Raw genomic sequence first — 25692 nt, 5'->3', positions numbered from 1 at the left:
TTGATTGAGCCATTTTCAAGTTATCGTGCTAACAAAAAAAATGGTTAGAAATAAGAAAAATATTCTAACGAAAACATAAGGTGATCTGTATTATATACAGCCCACCTGATAATACATTACATTTATAATGCGCTTCATACAATGTTTCTAAACGCAAGAGAAAGAAGAAAGGATAAGGATGTGGGAGGAAAAAGGAGTTACCTAGAAGCCATTTCGAATATACTGAAATAACTTTCCATCTATCACTGTACGTCCCATTTGATGTACACTGAACACTCATTCCATGTCGTGGGAAGTTTTTAAAAAAAAGTAGAGCAGCAAGCCTCATTCCCCAATACGCGCATACCTCCTAGTTAATTTCAAACAGCTCATCAATATGTAAGACCTGAAATGACCTCAATGCAAGCAAGCACATGCATCTTACTAGGTAAACTATCTGCATCTGCGTCGCCAAGGGGGGGGGGGGGGGGGGGGGGAGGTGTGGGGGTGCGATACCCCCCCCCCCACCTCTCAGGATATTATCGGTAAAATGGCGCTGCCGTCGGGAAAAAAGAGAAAAGGGGGAGGGAAAAAAAGAGAGGGCAAGGGAAAGAAAAGAAAAAAGAAAAGAAAAAGAAAAGAAAGTAAGGAAAAGAAAGGAAAGAAAGGAAAAGAAAGGAAAGAAAGGAAAAGAAAGGAAAGAAAAGAGAAGAAAGAAAGAGAAGAAAAAAAGAGAGAGGAGAGGAAAGAAAGGAAAAGAAAGAAAAGAAAGAGAAGGAAAAAAAAGGAAAAAAGAGAAAAGGGAAACAAAAGAAACGGGGGAGGGGGGGGGTGTGAAAGAGAGGAGGGGGAGGTAAGAGCCTGAGAAAGCAGGAGTGGGGGTAAAAGAAAGGGGGTTCGTTGGATGGAGTCGTCTCGTCAAGGAAGCAAAAAAGACACGGGTAAATATGTTGCTGTGTCGGGTCAGCTGTGTCGGTATTTTTGCTCGATCCTCGTGTACTATATCAATGCAGAAGTTTGAGGTCGGTGAGATGTATATTGTCGGTCGACCGACAATTTTTTTTCCCTACGAACTGTGACTTTGTATCCACTGTGACGACTTCGAGAGTGACTACAACTACAATACTTGTATTTTCTCGAAGTTTCACTTTCCTATAATATCAGCTAAGGAAATCAGAGATTTAACATTTTCAGGGAAACTAAATTCAAACAAGGATTAAGAGTCAACAACGATACGACGAATCGTCTTCCTTTCTCTATATTTTGATGAAACGCCAAAATTGCCTTTCTGCTTATTCCCATTTATACAAATCATTTTGCTGCAGTTTGATGTCAGTTCTTCATGATAAGTCAATTGCTCTTCTTCCGGTGGTTCCGTGAGTCCCTTAAAGTCAGTGAAAACAAAGTACTCGAATGAGACGGGGTGTTTTACACACTAATATATATAATAGTAAAGCTACATACACTTAACTGAAGGAAAGAAACCTATAGAAAACGGACTGGATATTATTGAAAATACTATTCTAAACAAGAATGTACTACATTACGTTACAATTTTACGAGAGAAATAGAACTCGAGAGGGGAAGAAAAGAAAAAGTGATGAAAATGAAAGAAGACTAATAGCATGAGAGGAAAGAAAAGAGCTAAGAAGACAAGAAAAGGGTATAAAAAGGAAAAGGAAAAGCAAGAGTGAGAGAGAGAGAGAGAGAGATATATATAGCCTTGAGCTTTGGATCTGCTAATGAGTAATAAATGAAACAGATTTTGAGCGGAGTAATTATCTTTCGCCGGAGAACTTGCATAAGGAGCTAAAACTTAATGTTTTTTTAAATCAAACATTATGGGGAATAGCAAAAAAAAAGGCTGAGCATTTATTGCACTAATTGCCAGAGGAGCATCCATGTCTTCCACGAGGCCGCACTTTTGGATCAGAGAGCAATTTAATTGTCGGCGGAGCATTGTCTTTTGCGAGGTACTTTTGGGGAGGAGCAACAATTATTGTCGTAGTAGCCTTTGTATTTTATGGAGCTCTCACACTCTGCCGTGTAGGCCTACCGTCCACCTGCCGGGGTATTAAAAAAAAAAAAAAGTCCAGAACGTTGGGTTTTGAGCGAACTTGTCCCCGGCCGCAAAAAAAAATTCATAAAATTAATCTTTTCACCGTTTCGTTGCCATCTTCTGACCGTTCTCACCGGGCGCATACCGGGTGTTGAACGTGCTTCTACCGTCTTCACCGCCCAGATTGACTTTTGTTGAAAATTTTGGCCGTTTCCATACCGGGCCCATACCGGGTCTCGAACGTGTGCACCGGGTTTGTAGCAGCCACCTACCAGTCACTTAGCGTCCCCTCACCGCTCGGAGCGTCCTGTGAGCGAGTCCCCGGACTGCTGACGTCATGACACGACTGCCATAAATACCCCGATTTGAACGGCAACGGTCAGTCCGCTCTCCATTTTTCATCACCGTTCTGTAACGGGTTATGAGCGTATTGTGAACGTGTTCATACAGTGTGACCGTTTTCATAACGTATTCACACTGTCCTCATACCGTTCAACACCATCCTCTTGCCGCTTACTTGCGGCCGGTGCCAGCCGGCCAAAGTTTTGAACATGCCCAAAACTTTCGCCGGGTCCCACCGGCTGTAAATAAGCGCCAACGCCCTATTAATGTGTTGCCCGCTTTGATAACGAACCACCGTGTGCCCTCGCCGTTCTCCACCGTCCGCAGACATTTTCGCGCACGGTGGCACACGGTAGGCCTACACGGCAGAGTGTGAGAGTCACTTTACGGGGCACTTTTTTAGCAGAGCAAATGTCGGTGGAGCAATTGTCGGCGGAGCAAATGTCACCGGAGCAATTGTCGCGTTTTGCGGAGCTAGTCGGCGGAGCAATTGTCGGCGGAGCAAATGTCGGCGGAGCAAATGTCGGCGGAGCAATTGTCGGCGGAGCAAATGTCGGCGGAGCAATTGTCGGCGGAGCAAATATCGGCGGAGCAAATGTCGGCGGAGCAACTGTCGGCGAGGCAACTGTCGCGGAGCAAATGTCTCGGAGCAATTGTCGCGTTTTGCGGAGTAAATGTCGGCGGAGCATGTGTCATGGAACCTCCAAAGGGGTAGCATGTGAACAAAATCAATATACTGTAATTAACGGTGTATAAACCGCACTTTTTGCCGCCGAAAAAAGAGGGGTGCGATTAATACACAAGGGCGGTTTATACACCGTTAATTACGGTATGCAATCTTTCACCCATTGATTTTCACTCCTTATCTTGATTTAACGTACTATTGAACTGTATTATATTGTTTAAATATGCTAGTTCAGTTCTTGTATAGCGCATAATACGTTATGAAATAACATCTCTATGCGCTTCCAAAGAGCTATTACCCTAGCTTTAGCTCCGGCAGCCTTATCAGCGCACAGTGCATTTCAAGGAATAACCCTACCAGGTACCCATTTACCTCACCTGGGTTGAGTGTGGCAAATGTAGATTAATGTATTGCCAAACTAAAGGACATTAGTGCCGCGGCGGGACTCGAACCGCGGACCTTGTGATCGACAGTCCGGTGACATATTAGCCTCTTGTCGATGGCCCTCGCGTTGTTGGAGTCTGTAAATTCTGGCGAGCGAAGCAAGCCAGAAAAACCGCGCTCGGTTTCTCAGGCTCGCTTCGCTCGCCAGAATTTACGGACTCCAACAAGACGAGGGCCATCGACAAGAGGCTAGTGACGTATCCACTCGACCACAACACGTTGTGAACTATAATTTTATAAAACTGAGCCCCTACTCACAAGCAGTTCCACAAGCAATATCCCAACTTTTTATATTGTGATTTTATTGCTGTATTTTGCCCTCGTGTTCACATCATTTCAAAATGGAAAATAAATAAATTGAAATTTCACTCCCGAATTTAAAGGGCATCATATGAGATTCTCTTTGTCACTTTGAACCCCAACACCTACCCAAAGTAATAGGATTTAATTTTCAGTTAGAGCTCGAAAAAGGTACATTTTCTAATCATTATATATTACCTCTTTATCAGTTGGTTAGGAGCACTCTGATGAGAAATACATCATTTTGAAGATGATAATGCTTTATTTAGAATCGGACCTAAACTGTAAATATAGATTCAATAGTCAAATGAAGATTTTGAATGATCGAAATGAAAACAATTAGACTTAATCTTAATGAAAATCGCAAACAAAACATGTCTGGCGACTTTCGGGAGTACTTAATTGAAATGGAGGTCCGTGAGAAAAAGGGAGTCATCACCTTTGCATTTTAAAAACCTTCTCCATTCATCGCATTTGTAGAGGTGTTGTGGACTACTGGATAAGTCACCCGACTGCAGATCACAAGGTAGGGGGTTCAAGTCCCGTCGCGGTACTAATGTCCTTTGGCAAGACGTTAATCTACATTTGCCACTCTCCACCCAGGTGTAAATGGGTACCTGATATGCTTGATCGCTAGTTACTTTGGCAGCTCGACTACGACCAGGGTAATATATGTAAAGCGCCATGAGCGTCAGAACCTGACGGATACCGGCGCTATATAAATAACCATATTCTTATTTATTTTATTAAACATACATTTTAATATCATTTATATCGTTAAGAATAATCACAATCATCTCCATAATCATTTCAGGTGCGTTTCTCATCCCCTATTTCCTGAGTGTGTTCTGTGCGGGGATCCCCCTCCTGGTGATCGAGATAGGGCTTGGGCAGTTCACGGGGCAAGGACCAGTCACGGCATGGGGGATGATCAGCCCCCTCTTCAAAGGTAAGCTCTGAAAGAGGGGGGGGGGGGGGTGTTATGCGAGATTCAGTCCCTAACTGCAGTGATGAGCATTTGCCAGTCTAAGGTATGAAAGCTTTCTGGGTCCTGTCTCGTTTAACAATGTTATCAGTGTCTGTGATATGGTGTAATATTGAATCCCTAAAAAAATATTGCGCTTCAAAATGACCATGAAGTGCCTCAAAAAATTAAAAATCTTTGAGTGACCGGTTTTACCATACTCATTTGCCCCAATAGACTGTAGTGTTCTGAAAACTGTTAGGCAAACGCAAAATTAAATTTCGATTTTAAATCATAAATATCTTGATAATCAGACAGGCGATCGGCTTGTAAAAGTCATGAGATTCCTGAATGACCTAAAGGTCTTAATTATGATTGCAGCATGAGCTAAATCAAGGATTTTGTTTAAGGATCTGAGACAAAGTTACCGGATCCCTTTAAACTATCTATCTATCTATCTATCTACATTGCTTTATTTCTTTTTTCTCTCTTCTACCTTATATTTCTTTCTTTTCTTTCTTTCTTTCTTTCTTTTTCCTATTTCTTTCTTTCTATCTCTCCTGTTTTCTTTCTTTCTTCTTTGTTTGCCTATTTCTTTGTTTGACGTGTGCTTTTTCTAACTTTCTTTCTTTTATTCTTTCATTCTATCTTTTTCTTTCTTTCTTTCTTTCTTCCTAAATTTAAGAGATATCACCAGACATATGAATCACTAGTTTTATTTATCTTCTATTTCAAGATTCTTCAACCGCAAACAGGTCCAAGGAATACGAAGAATAACAATGTCTTAATTTATTTTGCCTTCTGTTTTGTACAAGCATAATTTTTCCACTCAGGGGTCCTTAACCGTATGCATGTTATATTTAGATCATTTTACGTACACAATAAACATTACATCTCTTTTAATATTCTGATTCCTCGAGCGAGAGATCGAAAAATAATTGAATTATTTGTTTTTTTCAGGCATTGGTTGTGCCGGGCTCGTCATCCAAGTCTTCCTCGACACCTATTATGTCGTCATAATGGCTTGGGGCTTATACTATCTTCTCTTCTCCTTCAACGCCGTCTTACCCTACTCAACGTGCTCCAACGATTGGAACACGCCTTGCTGCTTCGTCCAGGCGGCGAAAGAACAAGTGATCGACGTCGATACGAACGGCAGCATGACCAGGGATACGATGACGGGGATTAATGGGACGATGGCGACGATGATGTCGGGTTCGTTTTTCAATATGAGCGAGGAATGTCCGAATGGAACGACGTCTCCGACTGTCGAGTTTTGGAAGTAAGGGCTGTTTCATGTTCAATAACTTTTAATTGGATAGATAAACAAGTTTGGGGGCAGGGGCGTCGATCCACAAAGATGGCGGGGGAGGGGGGGGGGGGGTTGATGTAATGAGAATTATACCCTGCATGCAAAGTATACTCATTTAAAGCTTATCTGTAGTACTAGTTTATAGGAGGGATTAGACCACACCGCAAGGTCACTGGACAGGTGGCTATCTCGTCAACTCAGCTCTCAATTAACATAAGAAAAGAGGATCATGGGGACCATTGGTCACCGATTAGGCATTGTTTTCTATATAGAGGGAGCAGGTATAGCTACAAGTAGGACAGTGTGGCTTTAAATCACATGGGTATGGCCAGCTACAGCCTATGCTTGGCCGGTTAGGGAGGGGGGGGGGGTTGTCGAAACAGGGAATGATATTCTGTTGTACCTATTTAATACCGAAATATCTTTTTGAGAGGAGAGGGGGGGGGGGGGACGTAAAATTAATTAGATAAATACTGCGGAAAAAATAACCAGAATGGATTATTCTCCTGAAAGAGAGCATGAACATGCTACTGGAGGAAATGCTAACGTCGGGATTATTTTGCCACCCCCCCCCCCCCCCCAATTTCAACGACACTGGATCCACTCGGGTAGTGCACCTCAATAGATGCCCCAAGGACAAAGACGGAATCAGAACGAAAAAACAGCGCCTGCATATGGCGTACTTGCGTTTGGCATTGCGATCATCGAGCTGGTGGCGGTGGCACACGACTTTAGCGCATGTGTAAGCGACGTACCACAACGGTATTATAATAATCTTTTTGACAGAGTATGTACCGACTTTATATGAATTACTAGGGTCTGTGGTTATCATATACCTCACACCTGACGTGATATACAGTGTATGATTCATCCCTTACACGTACCTAGCTGTTCTTCGCCCCCTTGCTTATCACACAAGCCACTACAGGGGGTTCAACCATGAACAGGGAATTCTCAGGTGTCTACAAAGTTTTATTTCCTTGTTTCCGTTTTTGGAAGGGGGTGGGGGGGGGGGGGGTGCACCTGTAATTTTAATTGGACGAAATAGGAGAGAACATTTACACTGAGTTGGGGATATATGAGAGGGGGTCGGATCGTATTGGGCTTCCCTCTGTTGTATCCTTTTCTTTCTCTCAATTTATCTCCCTATCTCCATTTGTCGTGTGTAGTAGATCAGCCGAAACACGATTTTGTTACAGTTTGGACTGCATTCTGGGGGTAATGCATGGTATCCATGCTAAAAATCTTGCAATAATACTAAGGAATAAGAAGATGCCACGCGCATGTTTTTACTAAAAATGCCATTTTTTAGCTTAACATTTGAAAGAATGTCAAAAATCATGATTTCAATTTTTTCGACCGAATATAAATTATCTGATAAACAAATTCAAATTTCAATATAGTTTTCATTATGAGTTTAAAGTAAAAAAAAAAAAAAAAAAAAAAAACTGTTAATATACATTTTAATGTTGGATATTACACACATACCATATTATGTATGGCGTAATGAAATATAAAAGTGTGATTTACTGAGAATATTGGGTTACACAAATTAATCATTTGTTAAAGTTTTTGACACCATAAATCTGTCCATTGGAACTCTTTAAAAGAAAATTAAACAAAAAAAATGATATTATAAAATTATGTCGTTATGACACACCCAGACAAGAAATGATCAGATAATGTGATTGATAATTAATTGATGTCTTTTTACAGGATTAACATTTTGAGCGGAAACATTTTTCACCATTCATTCGGGAGAGGCACTTGTAAAAGAATCTTCCGAACTAACTCCAAATTCATAAAAATCACTGGTGTTTTGGCTCAGTCAGTAGAGCGTCCGCCTCACAACCGGGAGGTCGTAGGTTCGAACCCCGGCCGCGCCATATACCACAAGACGTTAAAAGACGGGAGTTGCTGTTACCTTGTTTGGCGTTCAACATTAAAGGAATAGAGCAACGTCGATCTGGCGCTGTTCAGTGGCTGCCGGGCTCACGATCAATTGGGCAAAAAGAATTTCCATTTTCGGTTTAATACAATTTGGAGTGGACTTTAAAAGATTATTATTATTATTATTATTATTGAAGTGGATAGTATTCTCCTTTCCATCATTTCTGTGTCAAAATCTTATCTCAATTAAGGATAAGTTGGAGGAAGATGTCGGATTCGGGAAGAGAAGGAGGTTTAATACATCTTTTTTTATCATTGTAGCACCCTCTCTTTATTTAAGTGGGGGGTAATGTCAATTTTGTTTTGCCCAAATGGTTTGTACTGCATGTAATTTAAAAGTCTCGGGCCTCAATAAGTAAAAGCTCGTCTGTCCTAGTTTGGCCAGGGATGATTAGACCTCCCTGCAAGGTCACTGACAGGTGGTAATCTCATAGAATCAGCTCTCAATTAATATAAGAAAAAGGGGATCATAGGGGACCAACAGGCATCGATTAGGCATTGTTTGCTATATAGAGGGCGCAAGTAGCTATAAGTAGTGCAGTGAAGCTTTAATATTCATTCCATAAAATCGTCGAACATTCTCGTTCTTTCATTGAGAGCTGGGAGCTCAATAGAACAGACAGTAAATTAGGAGCCCTTCCTTTGAAGATGTTTTCATATTTTTTTCCTTCTTTCTTTCACATCCGGGTTTGAAGCCCCTGAGAACTGACTGATGGAAATAATAATCTTGCTAACCCCGTCCTTGTAAGTTGTTGTCAAGGTACATGACTATGATTCACAAAAAGGAGATCCAGCGGTTTTTAAAAGTTTATTAAGGGGTGGGGATATAGACCCAAACTTTGTGAGTACACACTGGTCCGAGTACATTCTTCTTGCGTAATTTTATTTCTTGGTGACCCTTTGCTCCGGCAACATCTGATCTGACCCGGTGTTTCTTAACCCTAATAAGGCCGGGGGGGGGGGGGGCCATTATGGCCCCCCCTCCACAATTTTTCTGATTGTTCGAGAACGCATATGGATGGCGCCTCGCCGCTCGCTGACTTTTTTCTTTAGAGTCTTGCGCATCTTTAAAAAAAAAAAAAAAAAAATCGGACCTATAGTTACAAGGTCACGTGACCTTTTGTCTTTGCATGTCAGCCCGAAAATTTTTGTGATTTGTGTACAAAACATATGGAAATGTCATTTTTCCTAAAAATAGATCAAACATTGGTTATTGGGTCTTGTTTAAAGTTTAGGTGGTTGTTTTGGGAGTCAAAATAGTTGAATTGTAGGAAGAAATAATAAAAAAAAAAAAAACAATAACATAAATAAGTTAAAAAAACAATGAAATACATAAGAAATTATCAAAACAAGAGATAACATAAGGAATAAGCTGGCTCTTCCAATTTTGTTTGTCGTATTATTGTTCCAAATGGTCTAATGAATATATGTAGTGAAAAAGAATGCTTAAATATGAATAATATAGGATTTATGGGTAAAAATGTGATTTTATGACGTTATTTGCATAAATTACCATAAATATGCAAATGAGGGATTTTTTCAAAAAATTGAAATTATCATATTGTTCTATACACTTCACTTGACATGCGTGCAAATTTTCGCGGAGATCGGCCGTTTCACGGCCGAGATCTTAGGGGGGGGGGGGCCATAATGGCCCCCCCCCGGCTGTAGTAAGACTTCAAATAGCCCGGCCTTATTAGGGTTAAAGGCCCACTGCACTACTTATAGGTACTTGCGCCATCTATATAACAAACAATGTCTAATCGGTGACCATTGGTCTCCCATGATCCTCTTTTTCTTATGTTAATTGAGAGCTGATTTGATGAGATAACCACTTTTCCAGTGACCTTGCAGTGTGGTCTAATCCCTCCTGTACACTAGGACAGATGGCCTTTAACTAAAAGATGTAGAGTTAGGGTTGGGGTTGCAATTAATTGGGTTTTAGGCTAGGGTCATTGTTACGTTTAGGGTAAGGTAAAGTGTTCGGTCTAGGATTGAAGTTAGGAATTTGGTTAGTGTATGTTGGAAACTGATCGCTGTGTAATTATCATTGGATCATGTGTCGTAATAGCTCTTTGGAAGTTGGTCAAACACTGAAGGAGGAGGATGCCTGCTTCCTGTGCCCCCTCCTAGATCCGAAAAAGGATTCATGATCCCCATCATCGAACATGAAGTGGTGTCATGACGATGACGATGCTTAAACACAACTGACCCCGAACTGAACTGTCTGATAGTCTGAACGGGAAGATTTGGTTGTTCGTGAGTTCCCTTGTGACGTTTACCAAGGATCCGATCAAAATATGTTACAATTCATTTATCATTTTGTAGACAATATGGATTATTGGTTAATTCATTCGTGGGGGTGTTCCTAGGTTTTCCCAGACAATGCAATACAAGTAATTCTCTCGTTAATAATAGATTTGTTTGCCCAGGGAAGCCTCATCAGCTTCGGCTACTGTTCTTCCAGATGGCGCACTGCAATTATTATGACCCCAGCAATTACCAGATACCCATGTGCAACTGAGTGGAGAATGGCAATTGTGGATTGATGTCTTGCCAAAGGACGTCAGTCCCGGGTTGAGATTCGAAGATTAAACCCTTGGATCGAGAGTCATGTAAATGACCACTATATACCACGACAAAGGTGGCCGCACTTCCTAGCATAATAAGTGAAAATCAAGTCCATGATATACCATCTACAACTAAATTATTCATACCACTTGTGAATTTGATGTTTTATTTTTATTTTTCGTAACTCAAGATATAAAGGTGGACTGGTTGAATTTAATTCGCTCGTATTATCATTTTCCCTCTTGTCCGTTTGTACATATCATATATTTTCCTTTTGATAACTGTTTCTATTTACCTTTACCTTTACCCGAGATTCTGGAAGAATGCAGTCGGGCTTCCAGTTCAATTTCATTTTCTTCCTTCTCGTAGTTGGGTGTCTTCATCTTGGTAAGTTTGTCTGGCTCAGTTCTGTGTCGGGTATTCTACTCATATGGGGAGCAGAAACGCTTGTCTGTCCATATACCCGATCCAATCTGGCTTTAAAGGCATTCACTGTGGTACTAGTGACTATTTAAACCATTTTCTTCTCGTCTTCTCTAATTTGTCTCCTGATCAGTCGGAAGGTTCTTCAGATCCATCTTTCTGAGGGTATCCATGATGTAGGAGCAGTGAGCTGGCAGCTCTTTCTCTGTCTCATTCTCGCCTGGTTCCTTATCTACCTCTGTATATGCAAGGGAGTCAAATCATCGGGGAAGGTGAGCCGGGGGCGTTTCACAAAACTTGTTATCAGTGACAAATGACAGTTTTTGTAATAAGCTTCTGAAATCCGTGCTTGTGATTAGTTATCAGCAGATTTGTCACTGATTTTTGTCATTTGTCATTGAAAAAAGGCTTTGTGAAACCCCCCAGGTCATTTTATAATAATAATAGCATGATATCAAAATATGTCTCGTTCACCAAGGGTATAGCCTCATCAGAATTAACCCATTGCTTATTGAAACCTGGTGGTCCCTGTGTTAAGTCTATGTGAATTAGATAATTCAGTAGTCAACGGGTTAAACATGTTCTTCCCGAGGGCCCTGCAATTATATTATTACCCCGGCTTTAGCCGAGCTACCATAAAAAAAGGGATCAAGTATTCAAGGAGCGGAGTGTGACAAAATAATGTAGATTAATATATTACCAAAAGACATTAGTGCCGAGGCGAGACTCGAACCACGAACCATGCGATCCACAGTCTGGTGACGTATCCACTGGACCTCGACACCTCTTACATTTGCCGCTCCGTACCCAGGAGAGGAAAGTGGAAGATGTGGCCCCCTATTCAATGGAGTTGCAACTGATCTAAATTTTTATTTTATTTTTGTTTACATAACCAACATTTCCCCTCCTCGCTTTTTCTCCTTTTCTCCTTCTTCTTCACCTTCTTCTTCTTCTTAATTTTATTCTTTTTATTATCATTTTTCTCATTCTTCTTTTCATCATCCGTCACCTTCCCCTTCTCCTCCTTTGATGTGTGTGTGTATGTGGGGGCGGAGGCGGGGGGGGGGGGGGCGGTGGTGCAACGTCATTCCCCATCTTCCATAATTCCTGGCCCTGCTCTATCGCTCCTGACATAATCTCTCTGGTATCCTCATCATGTCGAGACTTTTAATTACACAAAATCAATCGTCTGGAATTCTGCTTTTGATACAGGTAGTGTATGTGACGGTTCCGTTCCCATATATACTTCTCACCATCCTTCTCGTACGTGCTGTGACCTTGCCAAATGCTGTGGATGGAATCATCTTCTACCTCAAACCGGATACATCCAAACTGAGGGACAGTCAGGTAAGGCTTCGGTCAAATCGATATGTGTCAAGCCATGTGGTCACTCAGCACTCTACGTTGTATGTCTGTCCCGCATAACCGAGAAAACCCGAAGTCCACCGATCACTTTACGATCCGACATTTGGCAGAATCGGGATGAATCTACCATTCGAATACATCATACCATACTATCAATTTCTGATATATAATGTAGTCGTAGTCGGGTTGTAATAAGTGTAATAGCCTTTAAATTGAATGATATATCAAGTATCACATATCAAGTATAATTTCTCCTAATTTTGATTAAAACTCATTAGCATGCAACTGAGTTTAAACAGTTTATAGAATGAAAACATTCTACATGGAATACATAAATTCCTATTTAGATGACTATCGCATCCGTCACAACTTACCTAAAAAAGATATTTTTCAATCAACGTCTTGAGGTCAATTTTTGTCATAAATGTCATGCAGGCATTCACCTATTTTACCTATAACGTACTTTTAGATTAATCATAATTATCATTGTGACAACACAGCACTATGTGAGCGTAAAGTAACGCCCGGCTGGAATGCTCCCCAGGGAGTGAAGATTGTGCACACAGTGTGTGCGGGCAAGCACTGAATCCAATGACCGGAGTAATAGTATATTTGTAAAGCCGGCGCTTAGAGACATATGTATTAAGCGCTATATACAAATTAAGTATTATTATTATTATTATTATTATTATTATTATTATTATTATTATTATTATTATTATTATTATTATGTCTTCTCGAGTAGGTCTGGCTAGATGCTGCAACACAGATCTTCTATTCCAATACACTAGGACAAGGATTCTTGGTCGCTCTCGGAAGCTATAACAAGAGAAATCACAACTTTGTCAGGTAAATATTACTTCACCAGGAGAGGGGCGGATCCAGGGGGGGAGGGGGGGGGGGGGGTTATTATTTATTCCGGAAAACTATGGCAGTATAATACATTTATATGGGACATTACATGAATGGCGAGCGCCTTTAATCCAGCCTATTTGAAGTCGGGTTTTATTTGATTGAATTACACAATTATTAACGGGCATTTTTAAAAGTATTTATGGTATACACTTTTGAAATGAAAGACAGGCAAAGAGATAGAGAGAAAAGGAGAGAGAGAGAGAGAGAGAGAGAGAAAGAGAGAGAGAGAGAGAAAGAGAGAGAGAAAGAAAGAGAGAGAGACGGAGAAAGAGAATCTTCCATCAATACCAGGGGCGTTGGAAAATGCAGAAAAACAAATAGTACAGGGGGACTCGGGGGGGGGGGGGGGTCTTACCTACTGTGCCAACAAAATTTATTCACAGGAAAACACAGGTTGTCAAACAGCCAACATGATGGCGAAAAATATAATCCTGATTTGTCAGTTTGCTGACAAGGGTGAACAGTCTTCATCATCTACGAAATTACCTGCCACGTACTATTAAGGAATCAAAACTACTGGGCCAGAAGGGATTAGACCACACAGCGAGGTCACTGACAGGTGGCTATCTCATTAACTCAGCTCTCAACTTACAAAAGAGGATCATCGGGGACCAAAATGCACCGATTGTGGAAGTTTTCTATATTGAGGGAGCAAGGGAGCAAGTAGCTACAAGTAGGACAGTGGGGCTTTAAGTAATCAAAACTCATGTCATATACGATGGATATACTAACCGGAACTAGCGTATAGTCATACGCATGCAATTTGAAGTGTTGTTCAAAACGTGTCAACAATATTTGCAAATAGATGAAGCTACTTCAAGTAATACTGGTGGTGATTTACAGAGAGCCTGTTCCACTGGAAAAAAAGAATGCTTTGAGATGTCATCGGTGTTTAGTATCGAAGTGCGTGGCCAGGCATTAGGGACTTTTAGATTCGCACGAAGACAATGGGGATTGCTAAGGTCGACGTCCTTTTAATGCACTGCCTTGAATGGACGTCACACGTATCAGTCCACGCAAATATAAAAGTCCCTATTGAGGGGCACTGGTCACTTGATCCACAAACGCTCCCTGAATCATCTAGGTACCGGTGTCGTTATCATAATTAAGGGCGGGGGGGGGGGGGGGGGGGCACCGATCTCACCTGTCACTCGATTGGTGAAAGCAGTGTCATTGAATAGGAGCAGAGCATTAGGGAATGGGTCCTATCGTCTTTATTTATTCGCTTCCCGTGAATTCCCTCCTTAACTTTCCTGTCGTCCCCTTTTATCATTTTTACTTCCCCCAATTTTCTTCCTTCGCCATGGGGGGGGGGGGGGGGGGGGTAACGTACTAATGTATTTCCGCCAAATTCCCTTAATCAGCTTTGGATTTGGAACATGTATTATGTACTTATACCGCATAACATGACATGGTTTTTAATCTATGCATATTTAAATGAGAATTGAATTACACAGACATTATTTTTTTCCATCCAGGGACACCTTGCTGTATTCATTGACAAACAGCGCCACCAGTTTGTATTCAGGGTTTGTCATCTTCGCTGTGCTCGGTTTTATGGCGGGTAAACAAGGAAAAGAAGTCGGCGAAGTCGCAAAATCAGGTATGAGGCCCATCGCACCCAATGGCTAACGTGTGCCTATCCAGAGTGGGGGCAGTTATGTCACTGGGGGGGGGGGGGGGGGGGGTTGAAATATGGCATCTTGACATTAAGGTGGATGAAATGCAAGATAATAAAACAATTTATATACCTCACTTAAGTAATCCAGCAATCTGATTGGTCGAAATTGCATTCATAAACTTTAACTGTTCCCGAAAATTCCCGGTAACCATGGTTAAAAAACAGTTCAAAATCCCAATAACCATGGTTATTGGGAAAATAGGTCAGTCTCCATGGTTACCCAATAGGTTTACATGTTAAAAAATGGTCTGAGCGATCGAGGATACCGTACGTGTGCGAAGAATTGGTCGGTAATTTCAATACAATTGAATCTCGATCGATCTTACCGACAATTTTATCTTGCATTGTTGACATTAAGACGAAAATAAACTTCCAAAAACAAAAAAACAACATCTGCCGATAGATCTTGATCTAAATTCGTGCCAATATGCATTGCAAAAGTAAAAGAAGGGCTTGTTTAATGGAGCAGCCGCGAAGCTTCCACCACGCGAAGCCGTTTTCAATCCATTTTAATGTATATATATAAGAAAAAAAAAACGGCTATGTAAGGGAACAGAGCGCGATAGCCGAGCGGTTTAAGGCGGCGGTTTGCGTTACATCACCTTTGGTAGGCAAGAAATCGAATCCCATCTTCGACAAAAGTTTTTTTTTTTTTTTTTTTTCGGCATATAAAAGTATTAATGACTGCTTTAATATTCGAGAAATAGTTGTTTTTATACGCTTTCAGGAAGGTTACAATTGGGCTATTGCCCTCGGCACGCCTCGGGGCAATAGCACAATTCTAACCTTCCCTTGAGCGTATAAAAACAACTATTTCTCTCAAAGCAGTCATTAATACTATAATAGTGAGGGGAAGGGTGAGGAAGGGGGGTTAACATCTTTTTATATTTATTTCTCTCGCTTTTCTGTCTTTTTCGCCATTTGATTTAAAGTGTGGGGTCGTGCATTCATAGCGACGCCACATGAAAACATACAGAGGGGAGAGACCAACAACAAAAAAGGGCACCTACAAACCAAAAGTATACAATTTAGTTAGTCTTTGGTATATTATACCCCTACATTGTAATAAATACATTACGACGGATGATTTCAATGTTTGTTTCTCTCATTAAATGGACCAAGATAATGCATTAACATTATACTTTGCAGTTGGGTGTGATGTTCAAGACGAAATTCAAGAAAAATTAGCTCTTAAAATTAAGGTCACATGTTATTGGGAAACGAAAAGGGGGCATTTATCAGAAGGGAAAAGGAAATTTACACGAATGTGGAATGGGCATCTATCATAAAGAAAAAGGGGCACTTATCTGAAGTAAAAGAGTGCACTTTTCTTGTGTTAAAACACAGCAAAACACCAATATTATGAAATGATAATTATAAGACAGATGGTCGTATTGTAGAGGAGGTCCGACTATTCAATCGTTGTTCTTATTCGTTGTTCTTGTTTCTTATCAGGTCCTGGACTGTTTATTCCTTGTTCTTATTCCTTGTTCTTATTCCTTGTTCTTATTCCGTGTTCTTGTTCCTTGTTCTTGTTCCTTATCAGGTCCTGGACTGTTCATTTCTTGTCCTTATTCCTTGTTCTTGTTCCTTATCAGGTCCTGGACTAGGTTTCATTGTCTATCCAGAAGCAATCACTGAGATGCCTCTCTCTACTCTCTGGGCGATCCTTTTCTTCTTATGTCTGCTCTTCCTTGGTATTGATAGTGTGGTGAGTATCAAACAGAAGAATATACGAAAACCTACCGCCGCCGGAGTCCCAATAGCATTATCCAGCCGTTGAACTATATGCCCCTCCTCCTTTTAACCCAAAACGAAATTTAACTTTCAACCAATCAGGATCACGTATTTGGAACCATGTTTTTATGCAAGGGGCCCCCAGCATAAAATTGATTTTGCAATGGAACTATAGCTGCATCGGGGTTCCAAACATTATTACCACGCCCTCACTTTGGTTTGGTTAGATGGCGCTATTAAATCTCTGGGGATTTCCCGAACTAAAGACTAAAAAGGATCGTCAGTTTTATTGTACCCCTTTAAAGACCAATATCTAGAGCTACTATGTTCCCTTATAAAGACTCTGACCTGTGTCCATGTAGTCAAATTCAGTTGAGCATGTTCTGAATGAGTGTGGTTTAGCATGACCCACATATCTCTCACTGATATTGACAACCAACAACTGGTGTACATGCCAGTTTCAAATAGCTATGGTTAATATACGAAATTTAAAAAATAATAACATCAACCCACTTCGTCTATGATTTTGTTTATTAATGGTTATCTCTATATAATCCCAATTTATTTCCTGTACCTCAGTTCGTGGTCGTCGAAGGTTTCGTGACGACGATCGTTGATATCTTCCCGAATACACTCCTGAAAGGCCACAGACGGGAGTTCTTCTGCGCAGGGTGTTGTCTATTCTTCTGTATGGCGGGAATACCCATGGTGACCTATGTAAGTCAGAATTCATTCAAGACTTCCAAAGCTCTATTCTAAACAATGAAGTGCTTTTGAATAAAAATTGCTTTTTGTTTGGTTTCCCGGATGGTACGCAATCTATCTTTAATTTTGTCATTTTATATGCAAAACAATATTCTCTGCGAAATACAAAAGGGAAATGCTATCTTTGAATTCTTTTAAGAAGATGCTCAAACGTTGTTATGAAGTTGAGCGGGTTCTTTCTATCAAACGCAATAAATTCGTTGTATTACTTGATAAATGGTGACATGTGCAACCGTTGTAAAATGTTTGTTTTACCGATATGTCACAACATGTACTTTGTTCAAATGTATTGTTTGGTTCTTGCTCAAGAATGATTGAATAAATTTTTCTTTGGAAAAAAAAGAAAAGAAAAGAAAAGTCAGAATGACTGTAAATCTTCAGAGGCCGAACGTGCCTCACAGACATGACAGAAGAACATGCCTTTTTTGTCTTGTCATAGACTTTGGACGCATTTATATTTAATACGGAAAATCCACGTACACTTCCCTTTCGGAGATTATGATTTAAGAAGGTATGTGGCCCATAAAGTACATACATGCTAATTCTAAAACGATGTATTTGTTTGTTTCAATTTCCGTATACAGAGTTGTTCCGTTTTTTAAAAAAATCTGTTTTGTTATTCTTAAAACATCATTTTATCCAGAAACATCGCGCCGTAGCTATAGTTGCTGTCGGCACTATTTATATCCTGGGACCATTTTTTTTTGTTCATGTTAGGAATTGACTGCAATTGTCATTGTATTCGTTCATTAATCTCTTTACATTGTCTGACATTATTCTGTGTCTTCTTTTATTTATAGGGCGGCATGTTCATCTTTCAACTGTTCGACTTCTACGCAGCAAGTGGGTTTGTCCTCCTCTGGGTCGCTCTCTGCGAGAGCTTAGTCATAGGATGGGTGTACGGTAGGTACCAGTCTATCTTAGCCGGACTAGTATCCCCGGACAACTACTAGTGTCTTGAATCCCCGGACAACTAATAGTGTCTTTTATCCCCGGACAACTAATAGTGTCCGTTAGGACAATACAGTGGCGGATCCAGGGAAGGGGCTGGCCCCCCATATTGCTCCGATTGTCTCATTTTCGCTCGCGTGAACATTGCCAGCACAAACCACTGACCTCTACCTCCTGAACGGATCATCGCACATTCCCATTCACTATACGTTACGTACTAAAAGGCTGTATTGTCTGACCGTTCATGAATATTCATGTTTTTGCTAAACTCGGCAAAATGTTTGCTTTTACTAAATGGAAAAATTACGGTGGGGGGTTGGATGAAATGGACAAAACGAAATAGGCAGAAGTGATCTATGATAATTCATGCTTTTTATGTTTCGTGTGCTCGACCTATAATCTTCAAATCGCTTGGTAAACTGAGTCCAAAGTTAGACTTGTTTCACATGTGTATTATAGGCAATGCCGAGCTTGCAACCTATTTTGAAAAATTACAGTGGGTGAACTTTCAAAAGTCAATGAGACATGAGGGCTCCAATGAAAGAGCTAGTGATAACGTACGTCGGGGTGGATGTGCTTTTCGTTTAAACAAAAAAATGAATTTTTAACGATTTTTAAAAAAAACGTCCATAGGCTAACATGTTAGGCTGCTGACGCTGACCATGCTCTGACGATAGGGGGCGTCGTGAAATGAGACTAAACGGAGCCATATGCGCCCCCTGGGGAAAAAACGTGTATTACACGATAATTTTACTTTTTTACTTTTTTTTTTACAGATGGGCCCCCTCCCATGGCGCTCAAGGGAGGGGGGGTGTGCGATTTTGTTCAAATTTTCGAGAGCCCCCCCCCCCCCCCACTGAGCGAATTATCGGCCAGCGCGATTTTCAAATTTACGAATAGGGCCCCTCCCCTGCCGCCGGCTGGATCCGCCCCTGGGACAATTATCCCATGACGTCAACCCTTACACAATGAAGGCAATCACACCTTGGAAATTATGTCTGCATGACCTAGTGTGAAGTTGAGTTAGACCTAGAATATCCTCCCTACTGGCAATTATTGTTGGACAACTGCGGGGGTAATGTTATAGGGGTATAGTCCCTCTACCCCAAATATGTCCCCCCCCCCCTCCCCCTATGGACGAACGCTCCTTTGTGAGATACAGTACAATAATTAATCGTAGCCTTTGTTTTGTTATTACTATTTTAATTTTTAAAACTTTCTTTTACATACTCCGTGTTTGTTTTTCCAGGCGGTAATCGGTTCATGCAAGATATCATCAACATGATAGGCAAGGGTTGGATCAAACCGTACATGCTGGCTGCATGGATGTTTATGACGCCTCTGTTTGCCGGGGTGAGTTCTTGGTGCGCATGGAGATGATACAACTTACAACTAGATCGTAATCAGGCGCGGATCCAGGATTTCTTAGGGGGGGGGGGCCCAAATTTGAAATCATGCGAGCCAAATATTGGTACGTTATGGTGACCAGCAGTGACGTAATTGGGGGGGGGGGGTGGGTGCAGGGAGGGGCGAGTTTCCCCCTCCCTCCTCCGCGAAGCGCGGAAGCTTTGACATTTCAATCAATTATTAGAGAAAGAAGACGATTCGTTGTACCGTTCCCAAATATAATCCTCGTCTGAATTATGTTTCCTCACCTCCCGCGCGAAGCGCGGAAGCTTTTACGTTTCATTAAGAGAAAGAAGACGATTCGTTGTGTCGTTATCGACTCTTAATCTTCGTCTAAATTCAGTTCCCCCCCCCTCCCGCGCAAAGCGCGGAAGCTTTTACGTTTCATTAAATCATTGGCGAAAGAAGACAATTCGTTGTAGGCCTACCGTTATTACTTTTAATCCTCGTCTAATTTCATTTTCCCCCTCTCGCGCGAAGCGCGGAAGCTTTTACGTTTCATTAAATCATTAGAGAAAGCAGACGATTCGTACCGTTCTCGACTCTTAATCTTTGTCTGAATTTCAAAAATGTTCTTCGTCTACTCCCTTTTCTTCCTACGTCCTTTTCCTTTTCACTCCTCTCTTTTTGGCCGGCGTTTTGGGGCCCCCCTTTGTGAATATAATGCATTTAAACGCAACGAATTTTCTTTTGGACCAATAAAATTGAATTTAAGAATTCAATATTGTACCCCCATCAAATCTGAAACAAAATAATATAGATATGTGACTCAAAGTGATATACCGGTTTTTACCGATATACCTGATAATAATATAATATGTAAAACATGGAAAAAAAAAACTTTATTTATTGTTAGGGTTAGGGTTAGAGTTAGGTTAATACGGACCTTGGTTTCCTAGGGTAACGCAGGGGCCCGGTGTCCTAGGGTAACGCGGGGCCCGGTGTCCTAGGGTTAGGGTTATAGTTAGGGTAACGCAGACCCTATTGCTAGGAACCAATAATTGCTTGACTTTGTAAAAGGCATCAAATTAAAACAGCAAATTTAGGGGCGAAATTACCAAAAAAGCTGGGGCGAGCTGACCAAGAATCCCCAAATCGCCAACAACAAAAATCGGGGGGGGGGGGGGGGGAAGGGGGGACATGACCAATTGAGGGCGACTTTGTAAGGGGGCGGACCGACATTGGGCGACCTGAAATGGAACCGCCTGTATAGCCTACCAGGCTCACCTAAAATTCTTGCGTTCGCATTGTTTTCTTCTTCCTCTCCCAACCTCCCTTTCTACGCCTTTGATTTCATACACTCATTATGCTACCAGCAAAAGTTTAAGGAATAAAGCGACAATCAAGTTCAAGTAAAAAGATTGAAGCTTTGCGTCGCATGATTCTTTTCATTTGTTTTGATTGGCGTGTTGAGGTCAAGAGATATCTCGACCCTTTATGGTGGCTCCAATTCGAGCTCAAGGCTATGAGTGTGTAATCGTAGACACCTCTTAGTATAGAAAGCTCGAAACAATATATACAATCTACTTGTTAACATGTAGTTCAAGTGAACAAGTGAACAGGCGCGGATCCAGGATTTCTTAGGGGGGGGGGGGGCCCAAATTTGAAATCATGCGAGCCAAATATTGGTACGTTATGGTGACCAGCAGTGACGTAATGGGGGGGGGGGGGGGTGGGTGCAGGGAGGAGCGAGTTTCCCCCTCCCTCCTCCGGGAAGCGCGGAAGCTTTGACATTTCAATAAATTATTAGAGAAAGAAGACGATTCGTTGTACCGTTCCCAAATATAATCCTCGTCTGAATTATGTTTCCTCACCTCCCGCGCGAAGCGCGGAAGCTTTTACGTTTCATTAAGAGAATGAAGACGATTCGTTGTGTCGTTATCGACTCTTAATCTTCGTCTAAATTCAGTTCCCCCCCCCCTCCCGCGCAAAGCGCGGAAGCTTTTACGTTTCATTAAATCATTAGAGAAAGCAGACGATTCGTACCGTTCTCGACTCTTAATCTTTGTCTGAATTTCAAAAATGTTCTTTGTCTACTCCCTTTTCTTCCTACGTCCTTTTCCTTTTCACTCCTCTCTTTTTTGGCCGGCGTTTTTTGGGTGGACCACCCCACCGCCCCCCCCCCCCTCCCCCCTGGCTACGCGCCTGCGGTCAGATGAACATATGTTGATACCTTGTCTGCCCCCGGAACTCAGGGGTTTAAGGCAATAATTTACGGTCAGATTAGCATTCAGGTGTCCGCCTTTGGGCCCTAGGCGGGTCCAGGGAGCAGAGCCCCGGAAGTTCAGGGGTTTTAGGAATTTTATTAAGGTCAGATGAGCATTGTTTTGATACCTAATTGTGACACTGGCAGGTCACTAATTGGCGTGGGGTTCAGGGGGCGGAGCTCCCGGAATCTCAAGGGTTTTAGGCACTCAATTACGGTCAGATGAGTATCAAGAGGCCCGCCCGTTAGGGCTCTTGGTTGGGGTCAGGGGCAGAGCCCCCGGAAGCTCAGGGGTTTTAGGCGTTTAATTACTGTCAAATGACCATCTAAGGGCCCACCTTAGGGCCCTAGGTGGAACCCAGGGGGTAGAGCCCTCGTGGTTTTAGGCATTTAATTTAATCATGGTCAGATGAGCATATTTTGATACCTCATTATAATGTGACACTGGCATTTAACTATTTTTTCTTTCTTGCTCTCTTTCTTTCTATTTCTCTTTAATATACTTTTTCAAAAAAAGTGGGGGGGGGGGGGGGCTCGAGAATCCCGATCCCCGCCGTTCCGCGGGCCCTGACATGTAGGCATCTCAAGAAGCATTTTCTTGCCTGGCTATAAATTTAGGAATTTGTCATTTTCCAACAAACGCATAAAAAAGTACAATTTACTTAAAAGTGAGGAAAAATTGGGGAAAATTATGTCATTTCTGCATTATTTGTAAACCACCGTTATGGAATTAGAAAAAAAACACGTTTGAATTTGATTTCCCCAAAGCCCCCCCCCCTCCCCCCCTCCCCTATCAGTACGTCAGTGCCCCCCCCCCCCCCCGATTTACACCTTGTTGACGAGAAAATTACAACTGATATCCCTTACCTTTCTTCATTCTCTGTTTGTTCTTTCCCTTTCTCTCCTCTTTCCCTTTCCTTCCCTTCCTTCTCTCTCTTTTAGGTTTGCTGGGGGGGGGGGGGCAAGGTCATTTTGACCCCCACTCCGCTCCACACATTGTTGACTGATCTCCCCTTCTTTTCTTCTTCCTCTTTTTTGTTCCCTTTTAGCTCTCCTCTTTTCCTTTTCCTTCCTTCTCTCTTTGTTTAGCGGGGACGGGGGGGGGGGGGGGGAGGCAAGGGCCTTTTGCCTCCCCTCGATCCACAACTTGTTGGCGGGAAAATTGCAACTGATATCCCCCTTCTTTTCTTTTCTTCTTCCTCTTTTTTCCTTCCCTTTATCTCCTATTTTCCTTTTTTCTTTCCCTTTCCTTCCTTCTCTTTTATTTTTTGATTGGAGGGGGAAGGTTGGTCCTTTTGCCCCCCCCCGATCTCCTTCTTCCCGCTCTTCTTTTCTTCTTCCTCTTTTTCCCCTTTCTCTCCTCTTTCCCTTTCCCTTCTTTTCCTTTTCTCTCTCTCCTTTTTTTTTTTTTTTTTTTTTTGCGGGGGGGGGGGGGGCAAGGCCCGCTCGGCCCCCTGGATCCGCGCCTGATCGTAATCACATGATTGGTCAAGCCCGGTCACGTGTGATTCACTTAAATACTGAGACTATCACTCGTTTTTTTATGAGAAAGTGTGCAATAACTTTAGTTCAGCTCACCTCAGTTCATTTCAGTTCACTTAAGTTCAGTTTGATTCAGTTCAGTTCAGTTCAGTTCAATTCAGTTCAACTCAATTCAAGTCAATTCATTTCCATTTAGCTCAATTCGATTCGCATAACTTCACTTCACATCACTTCACTTAAATCCAATTCACATCAGCTCGATTCATTTCAACCTCAAGTCAACACAGTTCAATTCAGTTAAGTTCTCTTTCTTTCTTTATCACACAGACCATCTTCATCTACAGTATAGTATACTACAAGCCCTTGACCTATGAAGATGATTATGTGTATCCCTGGTGGGGATACATGTTGGGTTGGTTTATGGCTCTCTCCTCCATCCTCACTATTCCAGTTGTCTTCATCTACCAGTTCGTCTTCGTGAGCAAGGGGACACTGATGGAGGTAATCTTTCAAAAAGAAATGAAGAGTTCGAAGAGTTTCGGAGTAGAAATGCCCCACGATAAGGATTGTTATTCAAGCGCCCTGATATTTAAAATATGACGAAAAATACCTTAAAGGTTTTGAACAAACTTTCACGATGGAGATCATCTTTCAAAGAGATGGTTTGAATTGTGGTGAAGATGACAATTTGAGGCTTTTCATTCCTTAATTTTTTTTTACAGACGTTTAATTGAAAGAGTATCATATATAGTAGAAATGTCCCCTAAAAGAGATAGCTATTCTAGTACCCTGATGTTCGAAATATGATAAGAAATATCTTAAAAGTTTGCACCAAACTTTCATGCCACATGGGGGGGGGGGGGGGGGGGGGGTCGAACTCCCTCAGTTTTTTTAATGTGTGTGTTTTCGACGACCCCCCCCCCCCCCCTCATATAAAAAAACCTTAACCCCCCCTCTAACTGAACGAAATATCGGTCGGCCAAATTTTCAAATTTCCTAGAGAAAAAAAAATGTGAGCGAAATTTAAAAATTTTAACCTCCCCCCCCCGTCAAAAAAAATCCTGCGTACGCCACTGTGTAGTCTTATTTACTCATGCATCCGTTGAAAACTGTATGTGATTACTGTAAAGCGCTCAAAGACGTCGTTCATGTATTCAACGATATTTTATAAACCCATCTAATTAAAACTGTGTAATTAATTTTCCTTTAGCGATGGGTGGACGGGACTACATCGCGAGTACCAGAGATCCAACAAGATGGCCCATTGGACAAAAAGGACCACTCATACGGAGAATTGGAATTACGATGATTCGATCCCCAAGTTAGAAGACAGTGGATGATTAATAAATGCCGGATTTTGGGAAGCATTTATAAATGTTTATAACTAAGGATTCTTTAAACAAATGTAGTCTTTGCTTTCATTATTCATACTTGCAATTTGTTCGACACCCCCACCCCCTCATTCGAGGGCCTTTTGGGAGCGTCATCACCCCTTGCATGCAATGTTATAGGAATTAGGATAGTCTGTAGTATGTGTAGTGCGGTAGTTTCAGAGAGGAAGAAAGCATATACGACATATGCTCCGGTGACAAGTCACTATGAATATGACGGACAAAGAAAGAGGACAAAATAAACAGTTCCTCAGGTAGATAAAGGAACATTCCATCACTGCTATTATGTAAATATGTGTAGAACAGGTGTCACATGCATATTCACCTGTTCTACACATTTTTACATAATAGCAGTAATATAAGGGATGTTCCTTTGTCTACCTGAGGAACTGTATATTTTGTCCGCTTTCTTTGTCCATCATGTTCATAGTGAGTGCTCCTGCCCAATATTCTAAACCATTCAAATTATTGATTGACCCCTTGACCAACAGTTAACATTTAATTTAATTCAATTTAAAATAATGCATACATGCATACTAATGAATTACCTATATATGCATACTAATGAATAACCTACGCATACTAATGAATTACCTATGCATATTAATGAATTACATATGCATAATAATGAATTACCTATGCATACTAATGAATTACCTATGCATACTAAATTAATTACCTATGCATACTAATTTCCTATGCATACTAATGAATTACCTATGCATACTAATTATTACCTATGCATACTAATTAATTACCTATG

The 25692-nt window shown here is 41.4% G+C and overlaps 1 protein-coding gene across 1 annotated transcript; it reads left to right on the top strand.

Annotated features, from left to right (window-relative positions):
* The first annotated feature begins 4183 nt into the window (after positions 1 to 4183).
* Positions 4184 to 25182, top strand: LOC100888182 (sodium- and chloride-dependent GABA transporter 2-like). Its single transcript, XM_030981412.1, has 13 exons — positions 4184 to 4226; positions 4624 to 4758; positions 5734 to 6055; positions 11163 to 11301; positions 12242 to 12376; positions 13140 to 13243; positions 14788 to 14912; positions 16376 to 16701; positions 17307 to 17444; positions 18293 to 18395; positions 19693 to 19796; positions 23866 to 24039; positions 24749 to 25182. The coding sequence occupies exons 1-13, from the start codon at positions 4184 to 4186 to the stop codon at positions 24845 to 24847; spliced, it is 1947 nt and encodes a 648-aa protein (XP_030837272.1). The 3' UTR covers positions 24848 to 25182.
* The last annotated feature ends 510 nt before the right edge of the window (positions 25183 to 25692 follow it).

The sequence above is a fragment of the Strongylocentrotus purpuratus genome, unplaced genomic scaffold (genome assembly GCF_000002235.5).
Source record: "Strongylocentrotus purpuratus isolate Spur 01 unplaced genomic scaffold, Spur_5.0 spur5_scaffold_12, whole genome shotgun sequence".
Taxonomy (NCBI): domain Eukaryota; kingdom Metazoa; phylum Echinodermata; class Echinoidea; order Camarodonta; family Strongylocentrotidae; genus Strongylocentrotus; species Strongylocentrotus purpuratus.
This window is presented reverse-complemented; position numbering and strand designations above follow the sequence as displayed.